The 13,861-nt window shown below is 42.2% G+C and overlaps 1 protein-coding gene across 13 annotated transcripts in view; it reads left to right on the top strand.

Annotated features, from left to right (window-relative positions):
- ptprt (protein tyrosine phosphatase receptor type T) overlaps nucleotides 1-13,861 on the top strand; it is a 284,214-nt gene that overhangs the window by 34,396 nt on the left and 235,957 nt on the right. For all 13 annotated transcript variants that reach the window (XM_067505363.1, XM_067505361.1, XM_067505367.1 and 10 more), the window contains exon 2: nucleotides 8,937-9,062. In XM_067505363.1, the coding sequence (XP_067361464.1) occupies nucleotides 8,937-9,062 (126 nt within the window). The remainder of the gene's footprint in view (nucleotides 1-8,936; nucleotides 9,063-13,861) is intronic.

Below are 13,861 nucleotides of genomic sequence, written 5' to 3'. Positions count from 1 at the left end.
AGGATTAGCATCCTAATACCGACAGGAACTTCATAAAACCGTGTGTCTGTGAGACAGAGAGAATGAGGAAGGGGTTTGCATGCGTGTGACAAAGGGACAGTGTAAACGTCACCGTGCGTGTGTGTGTGCGATTTGGATGAGTCAAATAGGAATTGTGAGTGTGTAACTGTCACAGGCGACAGAGTTGCATTCGGTGATACAATATGGAGATTTTGTTGTTTCAGTTTTAAACCCTCTCACGAGCTTGAGATTCTTCTGTGCTAAAACCAAAAGCACATTCTGGCACATTCTATCACACGATAATGACCTACTGAGCCTACAGCATGTAGAGCAGGTGCCTACAGGTGCATAGCTATGGTGCTGATAACAACAGATAGCAGCCTTAGAATGATGTGATAATATCTGACGCGTGTTGTCGTGCATCAAATTCAAGTCATGAGCAGCGTTGTGGAGTCAAAGATTTTTAAAATCGTTTTTTGGTTGTGTGTTTTTTTTTGTTTGTTTTTTTTTATTTGGCTTCCAAAGGTCATGGGTCACGCTATTATTTCTACTTTTGGCATTTTGTTGTCCCAAATACCTAAAACTAGCAAATAGCCCGTGGGGCAAATGAGATGTCAGATGTCAACTTAAAATCAGGTTTCACATTTAAAACATTCAGATCTTTTAATAAAAGACATTTCTGTAGCTCTAAAGGGCCTACGCCAAAGTAACACCACGTGTTTCCACCTTTCTGCAGCATCTTTTTCATTGTCTTTTGTTTGTATCATTACATCATTAAACCTGACCATCTTTAAACGGGGATAACCTGGTACCAAACTACAAAGCAAACAGGACCCGCCTGGTTCTGTTCAAATGAGGCCTGGACTGCGTTCAGCTCCAGAATCAGCCAGTCTGCTTGCAGCAGACATGGTTTGTTAGAGATCGGACTGTGCTGGTTTGGTTTCCAGTCAAAGGGCAGACAGGGTTAACTTGAGGGTCGATGTGTGTGTTCAACCTGAGTGAGGTTCAAGTGTGTTTTGGGAAGCAAGATACAATTACAGCAGCTTGAGGGAGCACATCAATTCAATCAGCTCTGAATGTGTGTGTGTGTGTGTGAGATTTGTGTTTTTTCCAATGTCACTGTCTCCTCTAATTTTCTCCGACAGCCCACCGTAACCATCGCGTCATATCAAAAAGAAGGTGCACATTTTGGTGAAAGCAAAAGCGTCAATTTGGCCATTTCCCCTTTGTCGTCACCCCTCAGACCAAAGACCATCGATTCGATTGAGTGCAACGTTTGGTGACATTGTTTTCTGTGTCGTGCCTGAAAGACACAGTTGATCCATGTAGCTCAGCAGTCATCAACTCCTGCTTGATCGGCTTGTTTTCCAACCATCTCTGTCCACCCCATTCTAGCTCCTGATTGGCTGTGAGCACCTTCTGATCCACGTCATCAGCAGTGGGTTGGGTTAAAGTCATCACGGTGGTCAACATTTGGTCAGTGTCTTCTTTTGTCAACTGTTGAATGCTGCAACATTGGCAACTTTCAGGTCCCAACTTAAAGCCAATTTATTTTTCTCCTTTGCTTTTGAACCCAGCTGACTTCCACTACGTCTGTGTTTTATTACTTAAACTGCTGCTTATCCAGGCTTCCAACGGCAGCATCATCAGCGTCATTGTTCACATTTGTTTTTACGTAGTTTGTGTATGTCCAAAAGATTCAGGTTAGCCACGCTGGGCTATTGCTCCCTCACCAACTTGTGCTTTTCCACAACACAATAAAGGTCATAGCGACCCTCAAATAGGTTAATGCTGAGGGCAGACAGAAGGGCAACAAAAGTAACAGGCATTTAGATTCTTGTGATTTGAAGCTGTTGCCAAGATCCTTTTGTACAAACACAATAAAGCGTAATTTTCTGACAATGTGCACAACAGCCCCCCCAAGTCAACGCACGCTACACGAGGGCACCAATTAGGGCAAACATTCACATAGTTAAAAGCAAGTACATCTAAGGTGAAAGGTTAAGATAATAAGAGATTTGGAACACAGCCGAAATGTTGTGCAGTAATCTGGATTCTCCCCTCGGACGTCAAACCTCACAGTAGCATCTGCACAAAGCAGAAAGCACCATCACAATGTTTAACTCGTTCCATCTTTGACACTTGCACACTGGCCTTTTTCCTACTTTAGTTGTGCTTCCGTTGGACCTTTTTGCTTTCTCCTTTCGCGCTCACTGCCCTGCTGCTCTCATGCAAACTCCCAAAAAAACTTTGAGAGTGCTTTGAAAACTCACAAACACCTTTGGCCCTCACATCGTGTCGGAATTTTCCAAAATGTTCTCTTTTTCAAATAATTTTCTTTCAGCCCACATTCATCATTTCTTTATTTTCTTTTTGTCAGAAACTGATCTGACTTCCCACCCCAAAGCTTCTCCTCCTGCACACACACACACACACACACACACACACACACACACACACACACACACACACACAACCCGTAACCCCCTCCTGCATTTAATATCACCTGAACCTGTTTTCTTGCAGATGTTGTCTGTATTATTGTGTTTCACTATTAAATGTTCACTTTCGTGTGCGGTCCTCTCACCCCCTGCTCTCCAGACACACATGCAGATGCACATGCTCAAACAAAAACACACAACCTGTCACCTCGTCACTTTGGCTTTCTTCCTTTTGAATTTTGAAGTACGCAGAAAAACAACTTCACCTGACACATCATGACATTTTTTTCTGCATTTTCGGTAGCTCCACCAAACACTTTATGTCACTCCCTCTCTCTCCCCCTCCCATTTTCTCTTATTATCTAGGATTATTGGGGTGGCAGTAATGGCATTTATTGTTTAGCCAGTGTGTTTATTTGCCTCGGGATGTGTCTGAACGAGGGCTACATGGGCGCAGATGGCATATGCTTTTAAATGACTTAATGGGAATGTTTAAGGATCTTGGCATGTTAGCTGACAGTGGATGTAATATGACTTAACTAAGAGACGAGATGCACACACACACACACACACACACACACACACACACACACACACACACACACACACACACACACACACACACACACACACACACACACACACACTGAGTCATTCCACCCACAGTGTGCACTCACACCTGGGTTTCCAGACTTTCTCAGCACAGATCGACTCAGACTTGCATGCACACAGGGACACAGTGAGCTCACATGCACACACACACACAAAAAGCACAGCTTTGTCCAGTCGCTTTGTGTTACGTGCTGAAGCTTCGGGTACCTGTTTGCATCGGTGATCGACGCTCGGAGCTTTTGGCGTAGTACGATGGAAACCCTGCTGTTCAATGCTTGATGCCTAAAGCAATGACACGTCTCATAGGGAGGTGGATGGTACAACGAGTAACAGGGACTTTTCCACAGGGTTCAACTCTGGTACCAGATGTTGTGTTCTTTAATGATGATCGTAACACGAGGTGGTGCATGTGGTTCTTCTAGCAAGGAAACTGTCAGTGTTTTGTTATGTCATTTATCTTGCAACTTTTGTGCCTAACCCTAACACACTGTTAGGTTCCGTGGCGTCAAATGTTGACACTCCTGGCCATGACTAATGGTGACACCAAAGGTACCTGGGGCATAATATGATATGTGAGGAGATGAGAATGTGTTAATTATACTCATACTGTTATGTTTTATTGCAAGTTCACAATAAAAAAGTATCAATACAATTTTATGGCAACTTTGAAATGTGTTTCACAGTCACTCTTTCTATAAATGTAAGCTTAGAGAATAGAAAATGTAAAAGTACATCAAGCCATATTACTGCTCTTCAGCCTTCAGCTTCCTGAAGGACAGTTGGTGCTTAATATTAGTAATAAATTTTGATTGTGAAACAAGATGGCGCATGCTTTTACTGTGAAATGCAAGAAGGGAAGTAGCTGTTAAGCCCAACAGATGTACAGTGAAAACTATGCAGATGACATTTCAAATTCCAAAATAAGGCCACTGTCACTGTAATCAACTGTATTTACTGCCGATAAAAAAAAGGTTTAATTAACTTTTATTTGACCTTTTTATTCTTGGGATAATACAGTAAATGTACAATTAATAGAAGATTAAAAGTGGTTTGATCTCTGTTTCCGTCCACATCTGCATTGGAGAACAGCTCTGCACTGTACTCACACATAATCACTCAACATCTGTCCTCCGTTTGCTCCCCCCCAACCAACACAAACACACTTGAACACACACTCAGGATCAGTGGATGTTATCTAAGTGAGCAGCAAACAGACTCTTTAGAGCCGGTTGCCTCGGGGTGCCTCCCTCTGGTTTGTGACTCCGTGGGTCCTGTCGCACTGTGTTAGCTTTGGCTGACATAAAAGGCTCTAATGGCTGCTATCGGTGCCTCGCGGGAGCAGAATCTCAACATGAGAAAGACACAGGATTCTGCTCAAACAAGCGGTGTCATTTGGAGGATGTGTGTATTTGCGTGTAAGTGGGCACATTCAGACAAGAGTCATTCTCGTGTGTGTTCAGTGGATTAGAGCCAGGTTGCTTGGATAATGTTGGTGTGGATTTTTGTTTTCTTTGTGTGGTTTGACACTGAGTTAGTGTGATCCATGTCAGCCAACCACATCTCTAAGTAAACCAGGTGTCAGCTCAAGCAGAAAAAGCATTGATTCCAAAAAGGTTCATGGTTCAGAGTGAATATGAAGTAAAAAGGTTTTTTTTCTCAAAAGGTTTTAGACGTACGTGTTCAACACGTTTACCCTTTAAAATGTTCCTCATTTTGTTCCATGTTGTGTACACACACACACACACACACACACACACGCAAAACATTCAACCTCTATTATGTGAAAAGTAATTGCTATTCTGCTTATTAGTCTGTGGTGAGACTTTTTTTTTTTTTTTGACAACAAAACCAATTACATCTCAACTGCAGCGACAACAACGAGACGTCCTTGTAATTTCTGTGTTGCCTATTAATTTGTCAACAATAACCGCTGCTGTTTTTAATTGAAAAAACCAAAAAACAAAATTAGCATGAAAACCGTCTCTGGGACTATTAAGTGACGCGACACAGTGACTCAGTGTTTGGAGAGAGTTTTCTATAGCTCCAGTATCATGGGGTTGATTGACAAAACAGGTGTGGAAGGAAAAACAAACCTTTCACCATCAATAAAAAATAATTAATTGGTCGTCGACTATCAACAATGCGATTTTCACGTCTTTCCCTCTCTGAAGTGAATTTGTTTTGGTTAATTATTCTATTTGCCAGAGAACGAGATGAAGAGTTCTTCAGTCTAAAACAACCGAGGACTTGCGTTTACTGTTTGTGCTGATAGTTAAAGCTGAAATCATTTGACTTCTTCTTTTTTTTCTGGATTATTGCTACTTTACCAAAATTCCAAACCTAATCCCACTGACCAATATTTGAACAACCATAGATTCAGGTCCATCCTTCACTCAGTATGGAGGACTCTGAGTTATTATTTCATGTCGAGTGCACTGTGTGTGTGTACTATTGTAAAAGTACTACTCTATACCACAATATTATGCAAAATATTCTATAATACTAATTTTGTTAATCAGCTGTAATTATCTCGTGCTCAGATCAGTCCCACGCACAGTCAATGGCCAAATGCACTGGGTTTGTGAATTGCACCCATGATGCTTTGACCATATTAATACTTCCCTTTATGACCTTCAGTGTGTCAGCAGTGTCATTGCCTCATTTGTTACTACTTGATTGCTTTAAGTCAGCTTCACTCAAAAACAATGAGTAAAGGTTTTTGTTTTTTGTTTTTCCAACCTGCAATTACCTCTGACTTGATGAGAACGGCAACATGCTGAAGTGAAGTGAGTCAGATTTATTTATTTTTTTAATTTGTAGATAACGTGTCTATGTCGTCCAAAATCCAATTCAATCCCGGTGGTTCAATGGTTAGTGCAGCAGGATGGGATGCAGACGTCTGCAGGATCAAATCAGAGCCCCCCTCCCATGGTAGCCCACTGCTTCCCCCAGGCGGATGGGTCAAATGCAGAGAAAGAATTTCATTGTAACATGTATCTGGTATATGTGCTCAATGACAACAAAGGTTGTTGTTCTGTTCCGTTCCCTGCCTGTGTGGTCAGATGGGAATTTATAGTGTCTCACTTCCGTGCACATGCACATACTCCCTGTTGTCATCAGTCAGTGTTGGCACCTCGCAGCCTCGTAAGAAATGAACAACAGAGACGTGGGTGAGTGGAGAGAGGAGGAAGTTTTAGGTTTTACGGAGAAGCTGTAGCTCAAACCTAACTGAGCAGTTTTTGAGGCTCTACACACGTGAATGTGATGTGATCTGACGTAAAAACTGAATTGAGCATTGATGCCGCTCCACTTTGAAAGTTGCAATGACACTTTCGTCTAATGGAAACGTCCTGTGCCTGTGGATAAATGTACGTGGAGAATCTGACCACAATGCTGCGTTGACTCTAACGTCTTAAAATGTGTCCTATTCTTCCTATTGGTTGATAGACAAATGAATGGGGAAAATGTTTTTTCATTTGAGTAAACCACCACGTCCTCACACTAGGAGGCTGGTACATGTACCTGTTCGGAGAGCTGTTGCAGAGTGTTATGCAGTCTGAGCCAACACTACAGGTCGGATTACAACGAACCCATCACACACATTGTAAGCATGTGTTTATAACCATCACTCATTGCTGTCTCAATGGAAAGGCTGTCAAATGCTGTTTGTTATTCGCTGTCCTGTCACTCAGGAAAATTTTTTACTCACCAACCCATGGACCCTCTTCTGATTCACATTATGTTAAGACTCTGTATAACTCGCTGCCTGTGCATGTGTGCAGCGGTATCAATATTTGATCAAATTGGTTACAGGAATATTTATTAGCAGAGATGAAGGGGTTTAGCTTGTTTTGGTGTCACATTAATACATGCATGTACCCTGCAGTCATAACTGAAACACTCGTGCACGTGAGTTTGTGTTTGCACCACGTACAGGATAGACATCCTCTCTGTGTTGGGCTTTTATTAAGGCCTTTTTATGACACAGAACGTGTGTGTGTGTGTGTGTAAATGAGATGCAGGGGGTTTGGGGGCATTGACACCCACCCATCCACACACACATACACTTGCCCACTGCTGTGAGCCATTCCTCTTTCTCCATCCCCCCTGACGGTGGTCTTAAAATTGCAGATCCGATATTGAATATTGATGCTGCGTCGCCCCTGTACACCCACCCCCATGCCTGTTTATAACTCTGTTGTAATGAGATCACTTTGATTTCTTCTCATTTCTAATGAGATCACTGAACAACATGGGGGCCATAAAGGCTAATTATCTCAGTATTGATTAATTTATAACAGCTATTTTCATATCTGTAAGTGGGGGGAAAAAAGCATTTTCTCTACTTTACACCAACTGCTGGAGGTTGTTTTTCAACAGACTACTTTTTTTTTTTCATTTTAATTTCCCAATTGATGTAAGTCTTGCTTAAAGAGGCATAATCAAAACTATATTTGTAACGTGTTACATTTCAGGCTATTTACTGTGCTGATATTACTTTTCTACATCAAACCGTCTAGTGTGGTCAAAGTCCCATAAAGTGATGTGTCTAAAGTTTTTCATTGTCACACATGCAACTTCAGAGAAAATCAGTAAACAGTTTTTTATCAGCTCCAGCTCTTGTTGAGCGCCTCACTAACTTCTCTGGCTTTTTTTTTTTTTTTTTTTTTTTTTTTGCTGTTAAAGTAAAAGACATTCTTCTCTGGTTTTGATGGTGTCCAAAGTGACAAATGTGATTTCAACAGTAGATGAAGTCAACAAAAGCCGGGGAATGAGACACACAAAAAAATGCAATAGAAATATTGTGCTTTCATCGACAAAGCGACGTTCTCCCCATTTCAAATGCTTCAAAACAAATTACAATGGTTGTGTGTTAAAGCATATGTCTAATTAGAGGAGTGTGTGTGTGTGTGTGTGTGTGTGTGTGTGCGTGCATGGTGCCTGAGGCTAGCAGAGAAGGCTAATGCAGTGGAAAATGTGTCTTAGCTGGGCCATGAAATAAGGATGAGAATCTGTGACTTAATCATGTTGACACAAAGAGCTTTCTCCTTATCTGTTTCTCTCTCTGTCTATTAAAAGAAAAACAGAAAGAGGGAGGGAGACGGTGCTTCAGTCCCCCTCCCTCTTTCTGGTTTTCTCACTTCTCTGATTAATTGTGACAGTGTGTGATTTACACTGGCTTAATTCGTACCGAGATCAGTATAATATAGTCAACAATGGCAAAGCATCTTAAAAAAAGTTGTCTTCCATCGGCCAACTTGACGGTTGTCACATGCAAACGGGTGTCGTATCAGTCCATACATGTGAGTCGGAGGGCAGCCTTCTGCCGTGCAGCCACGTGCCAGAGAGACGACCTCTAGTGGCCATAGTCAGGAGGAAGTCGGTGGAGGGTTGAGCTGGAAAGCAGAGGAACTTCACCTTGTTGTTTAAGTGCCTAAACCTAAGAAGACTGTAGGTCTGCGTTCATGTTTTTTTAGTGTGACAGCAACTGTTGGCTGCACCACGTCGAATGAAATGCCCACTGACCCTTATTATGGCCCGATGGGAGCTGAAAACTGCCCAGTCAATGGTGAGATTTCTTTCAGCTTGGTTGGAACCCGATTTGGTAGATGAAGTGTCATAGTTGTTGATTCTTTTTTTTTTAGGTTTTAGCCTTTGATTTATTTGACTGCACCACAAAGGGCTAAATCGAACAGAATGGAATAAAATAAAAAGCCTCTATTGTCATTGTACAATGAAATTGACGCCACTTTGGACGGTTGTATAACTAGTACCGTTGAATAACCACTTAGTTACTCACACACACTTTACGGTTTGTAACTGAACAGCTGCACCGCATTTTAAAAGGCTCCTAACCTCCACGTTCCCTTGTTTCCTGTTTAGGTGGTTGTACGTTTGAGGAGTCGTATAGCAGCTGTGGGTACAGTGTGTCTCTGGGAACCAACGGATTCACCTGGGAACAAGTCAACTCCTGGGAAAAACCCACCATGGACCCAGCGCTGCCTACCGGTAGGTTCCTCCACATGTCTGTGTTGTCTCTTGAGCTAAGACGGGGACAGGGTTTTGACTTGACAACTTACTTTGTGGAATTGTGTCCATCTGGCTCAGCAGTCCCCAACAGTAGGTAAAGCCACGCATGCATTGATGCATTTCTATGGCATATTTGTCTTATGTGGTTATGGATATGAACAGGATTTGGAAGGCAGACATTTTTACATTTTCTGTGCACACTGTTGCATAAATCGACTTTTACTAAGTTGCATATTCGCTGTGCTGTCTCCGACTAATCAGGTCAAGTTGTTTCTAGTGTTTGCTGTGGTGACAAAAAAAAATTCCCATTCCCAGCGTTTTGACTTGAAGTTGCAATCTTTCCTGCAAGTGGAACTTTTTTTGCATCGGGGAAGAGGTTAAGATGTTGACCTCTCTCTCTTGTTATATTTCCATCTCTGCTTCCGTCCGTTCAGTTGCCAGACTGATATAATTCAGCAGACAGATCGTGACTTGACCCCAGCTGGGTCGCTCTCTCTCTCCGTCTGTCAAACGCCAAATGGCAATCAGACGGCCCGTCCTATTCTCTCACACACACAGACACACGCTTGTCTCCCCGTATCTCTTTCGTTCCCACTGTCTGTCTCATACGTACATCTCCAGTCAGCCTTTTCCTCCTTTCGCAGATAAAAGCATTTGACTATTTATCATAAAGTGTAATACCACATAACCATGCAGCTGAGCATATTATTAAAATTGACAGTAAGGGCAACACATAAACCTGCCACAGTGTTGAAAATGGTAATATCTCACACAGTTTGCGTTATACTTTGCGGCTGTGATGATACGATATTGACTGTAAATGGCCATGTTGTGAACAGATAATCAGTGCATTTACTGAACATTTTTGCGTTTCTGTATTGGTGGAGGAAAGTAGATGCATCCTCGCAGTATCTTGGTTTTTGGCTGATATTGTGTAAATGAATTCTTAACTCATTTTGACAAGAGATGCGTTTTATTCTTTCTCGCCTTTTACGTACATTCATCAGTACTTTACAGCAACAATATCATGACCCTCCCTTTATCCCTCTGCATCCTATATTATCTCTCGATCATGTCGATTATTGCTCTCATGCATCATCCATCTTATCTTCCCATCATTTTCTCTGACACGTTAGATATGGTGGAGATAAAGATGTGTCGGCCACAGCCTCCACTCACTACACTGATCTTTGACTGAAGAGCTGATACGATTGAATGGGCTTGAGCATCCTGCCATTCCGTCTCTCTCTGTATATATGTCTCGCATCAGCTATCTGTCTCATCTATTGTTGCGGGCGGTGGTTGTCAGGGGCGATAGCATCACGGCCTATAACCCCTTCTTATCATAGACAAGTCATCGGCCGCACGCTGCCCTGACAGCTATAGATCTGATAAGGGAGGACAAGAACAAATTGTCTGTCATCCTCTTAGCCTGTCTCTTACTCTGGGTTATTTTCATATGACATTAGGTCTTTTGCTGTACACATTCTGCTCTTCATTCCATCAATATAGATTTACCGAACGACTGTCAAAAGAATTCAACTGACAGTTTTCGTCTTTTCCTTTGGGCTGTTCCCTTTCAGGTGTCACCACAGTGAATCATGTGTCTCCATCTAACTCTGTCCTCTGCGTCCTCTTCTCTCACACCAACTAACTTCATGTCCTCTCTCACTACATCCATAAATGTCCTCTTTGTTCTACCTCTAGACCTCCTGCCTGGCAGCTCCAACCTCAGCATCCTTCTACTGATATATTCACAGTTTCTCCTCTGAACATGTCCAAACCACCTCAATCTGGCCTTTCTGACTTTATCTCCAACACATCTAACATGATCTGTCCCTCATATGTCCTCATTCCTGATCCTGTCCATCCTTGTCCCTCCCAAAGAGAACCTCAACATCTTAAGCTCTGCTACCTCCAGCTCTGCCTCCTTTTCTTCAGTGCCACTGTCTCTAAGCTGAACAACATCGCTGATACTCTTTAAATCACAACACACCTGACACTTTTCTCCACCTGTTCCAACCTGCCTGCACTCGCCTCTTCACCTCTTTTCCACACTCTCCATTGCTCTGAACCGTTGACCCTGAGTACTTAAAGTCCTGCACCTTCTTCACCTCTGCCCTTAGCCGAGCTTCCACTACTCTTTCCCACAACTTCATTGTTTGGCTCATCAGCTTTATTCCTCTGTAGTTGCCACAGCTCTGCACATCTCCCTTGTTCCTAAAAATGGGCAGCAGTACACTTCTCCTCCAGTCCTCAGCATCCTCTCACTCTCCAAGATCTTGTTAAACAAACTGGTCAGAAACTTTACTGCCAGCTCTCCTAGACCCTTCCATCCCTCCACAGGTTTGTCATCAGGACCAACTGCCTTTCCACTCTTCATCCTATTCATCTTCCTCCTCACTTCACTCTTACTAATCTTTGCTACTTCCTGCTCCACTCCAGTCACCTCTTCTACTCTTCGTTCCCTTTCATTTTCCTCATTCATCAACTCTTCAAAGTTCTCCTTTCATCTTCCCATCACACTCCTGGCACCTGTCAATACATTTCCAACCTTATCTGTAATCACACTAACCTGCTGCACATCTTTCCTCCACATCTCTCTCTCTTTGTCTGTCCAACCTGTACAAATCCACCTCTCCCTCTTTAGTGTCCAACCTAACATACAAGTCCTCATATGCTCTTTGTTTGGCCTCTACCTTCACTTTACGCTGTATCTCCCTGTACTCCTGTCTACTCTCTTCAGTCCTCTGTGTCCCACTTCTTCTTAACTAACATCTTTAGTTAGTCTGTATACACTCCCTAACTTCCTCGTTCAACCACCAAGTCTCCTTGTCCACTTTCCTCTTTCCAGATGACACACCGAGAACCCTCCTACCTATGTCCCTGATCACATTTGCTGTAGTGGTCCAGTCATCTGGAATCACCTCCAAACCACCCAGAGTGTGTCTCAGCTCCTCCTTGAAAACAACACAACATTTTTTTTTTTCAACTTCCACCACTTTGTCCTCTGGTTCTTCTTCCTCAGTCATTTTACACACCACCATCCAGTGTTGTCTGTCAACACTCTCCCTTACCAATACTTTGCTGTCACTGATCTCTTTTAGATTACAATGTCTACACAAGGTGTAGTCTACCTGAGCCTTACTACCTTTCCACCTGGTCTCCTATACACACAGTATATCCACCTTCCTTTTCTGCATCATGTCAACCAACTCTCTAGCCTTCCATGTTATAGTCCTAACATTCAAAGTCTCTCACTCTTAGCTTTCCTCTTCTCTCTCTGCCTATGAACACACCTTCCTCCTCCTTCTTTGACCAACAGTAGCCCAATTTCTACCGGTACCCTGTAGGTCAACAGCATCGGTGGCACCGACCGATCCGGTATGAAACTCAGATTCCGTGTGGAAGTTATGTATTCATCCAAACAACTTCAAATGGGAATTACATTTGCAAACTCAAAGATTTGTTTTTTTGTTTTTTTTTTGGATTGTGCTAATGTACAGCAACATCAGATTATACCGTACCTGATGTGGTTGTTTCTATATGGTTTGTACATTGGCAAAAGCTCGAGTTACACACACTGATGCAAATGCACATGTTTTGTATTCTTAGTCAAGTTCTAGCAAGCATTTTATGAATAACCAGAAAAAGGAAAGGGAAAAGTCACAGCAATAAGTGTGTTTCACTGTCAACCTTATCGAACTGCAAATGGCCAATGAAAAGCCTTTTTAAAAGCTTATTAGCTGTTTTGTAAACTCCCTGTCTGCCCACCACTCACTCACACGCACTCACATCTCATAACTCTTATACCCTTCAAACCCTGTGCTCAGCGAGACAAACTCACAAGTGGAGAAAACGTCAAACATCAAAGCCAGTCAATGTTTTCAGCACCCGTTACCACGGCCACAATCTGAAATGTTAAAAAATGATCACAGAGAGAAAGAGAAGAGGGGGACTTAAAGTGAGGAGGGGGTTGAGTGAAGACAGCTAAGGGAGTGAGAGTTTAGAGGATGAGGAAAGAGAAATTTATTAATATATGGAAGAAAATTGCCATCCGTGTACTTCAGCATCATCAACATATGAAGGAATTACCTAAGAAAAGTGACTGTGCATGCAAACGTCGTTTTCTTTCATACACTTGTTGTGTGGGTGTGAATTTTTGTTGCCACAAAATCTGTGGGAATATTTTATTCGTAATAAAAGAATTAATGGTGAGAATGGTGGCAAGGAGCGAGAAAGGTACGACTTCGTTAAAAGACAAAGAAAGTTGGAGATTTTCATCTATTTAAAGAGGCAGAAGAAAAAGAGCAGACTAAGACAAAATTGCAGTGACTTTTAGAGAATGCAGATGGTGTGAAAAGGGAGACAGCGATTGACGGGAAGACTGAGAGATACTCTCTACTCACAGAATACAACAGAATACAAAGAAAGACTTCACAGAACCATGTAAATGGAATAGACACAAAAGACAGTGACAAAAGGCAGACAGACACGCATCTCAAAAGATAGATGAGCTAGACCGAAACCGTGAAGGAACCCAAAAAAATGGAGACAACGGCTGAGACAAACCCACAGACCATCACAAAAGCAGAAAGAGTTTTCAGTAATGACTCTTAGAACTTTTGTTACCAGCTACTTTATTTAAAGAAATACAAAATGCACAAATGGTCGTCTTAAAGGCTTTTTTTTGTAAAGCTGCTCAAGGTCATTATTATTTAAAGCTGCACGGGGTGATTTATGGCAGAAATACTTCTCAGTAAGTTCAATATTCAATG

This window comes from Channa argus, chromosome 5 (genome assembly GCF_033026475.1).
Source record: "Channa argus isolate prfri chromosome 5, Channa argus male v1.0, whole genome shotgun sequence".
Lineage (NCBI taxonomy): Eukaryota > Metazoa > Chordata > Actinopteri > Anabantiformes > Channidae > Channa > Channa argus.
The sequence above is the reverse complement of the archived record's forward strand: the minus strand, read 5'-3'. Positions and strand labels throughout refer to the sequence as shown.